At 44.8% G+C, this 1,242-nt stretch overlaps 1 protein-coding gene across 1 annotated transcript in view; it reads left to right on the top strand.

The window, feature by feature from the left end:
- Positions 1–1,156, top strand: part of LOC105304800 (glutathione S-transferase A4) — a 16,308-nt gene extending 15,152 nt beyond the window's left edge. Inside the window, exon 7 of the mRNA XM_011379081.2 lies at positions 840–1,156. Within this exon, the coding sequence (XP_011377383.1) occupies positions 840–962 (123 nt within the window). The 3' untranslated portion in view covers positions 963–1,156. The remainder of the gene's footprint in view (positions 1–839) is intronic.
- Positions 1,157–1,242: the final 86 nt, after the last annotated feature.

The raw sequence follows: 1,242 nt of genomic DNA, 5'->3' as shown, positions 1-1,242 counted from the left end.
TGAACAGAACTTCACTGGCCTCAGGCAGAGGGGCGTCTTTGAGGTCTGGCCGCGAGGAACACACAGCATCTGTGAAATCTATGCAGTCATGAACGGAGGTCTCGGGGTCTGGGTCTGGCAACAGATTGGCTGGGTTGATGACAGTAGCTTCAGATTTTAGCCATACGTTTGGGGTCATCCGGTGCCTCCCTGTTGTTGAACACCTTCTGGGCTATCTCAACAAGTTGGGACAGGTTCATCCCTGCAAAACCTTCTAATTTTTTGCAATTTACACTGGATATCGGGCTGCCTGAGTAGCAAAGGCTATATTAATTGCCTGCTGGTTCTCAGGGGCCTCAGGACCAATGGGGGTGTATACCCGGTATGCCTCGTTCAAGAAATGCTCCAGGGGATTCCTGAGGTCCCTCCTTGTATAACTTCAGTTACCTCAGAAAGATTAGTTGCCCACCAGAAATCAGTGAGTTATAGGAAACATGCTCTTTATTCAGCCAGCTGGGTCTGCCAGGGGTACGCAGACCCCAAAGTAAGCAGCCCCGAAATGTAGAAGTACAGGGTTTTTAAGCCCTAAATCTCATTCCTCATTCTGTCTTGAACGCAAAGGTCTATTTTTCTCCTATTCAGTACCTGTCAACCCACAGGTCGGTTGTGCAAGCGGGAGTACAGAAGCAGAAAGCTTCTTGTTAGAATGTTATGTTCCCATGGGTGATAGCCAAGCAGTAATTTTCGAGCCAGCACAGTGGATCCTTACAACAAATATTCATTGGACAGATATCAATGGGCCATTTTGAACAACCATGTTTTCATAATAACTAATACCTTTTATGTTTACCTTTTTTCAGGAGTACACAGTGAAAATGAGTAATATTCCCACAATTAAGAAATTCCTTGAACCTGGCAGCAAGAAGAAGCCTCCTCCAGATGAAATCTATGTGAGAACCGTTTACAACATCTTTATGCCATAAAGCAACACGTACATCTGTGAGTGAGATGTTGCCGTGTTAAGGGTGGAAAATTTTCAAGGGAGCCAACTAGCTAAGTCAGCTACAGGGAAGAAATATCTTTAGATACCAGAAGTTGTCCTACTTGCGTGGGTGTGGTTTAGGATGTGTATTGTATAAGATATGAAGATGGCCAATGTCTGCTTCTATAATCCACTTACTTGTTAACCAGGGTGTGGTACTAGGTGATGTATTGTGCTAATGGCCAACTTCTGCTTCTGTAATCTGCTTGCTTGTTCTAGGC

This window comes from Pteropus vampyrus, unplaced genomic scaffold (genome assembly GCF_000151845.1).
Source record: "Pteropus vampyrus isolate Shadow unplaced genomic scaffold, Pvam_2.0 Scaffold353, whole genome shotgun sequence".
Taxonomy (NCBI): Eukaryota; Metazoa; Chordata; class Mammalia; order Chiroptera; family Pteropodidae; genus Pteropus; species Pteropus vampyrus.
Note: the sequence above shows the minus strand (reverse complement) of the source record. Positions and strands in the feature narration are given on the sequence as shown.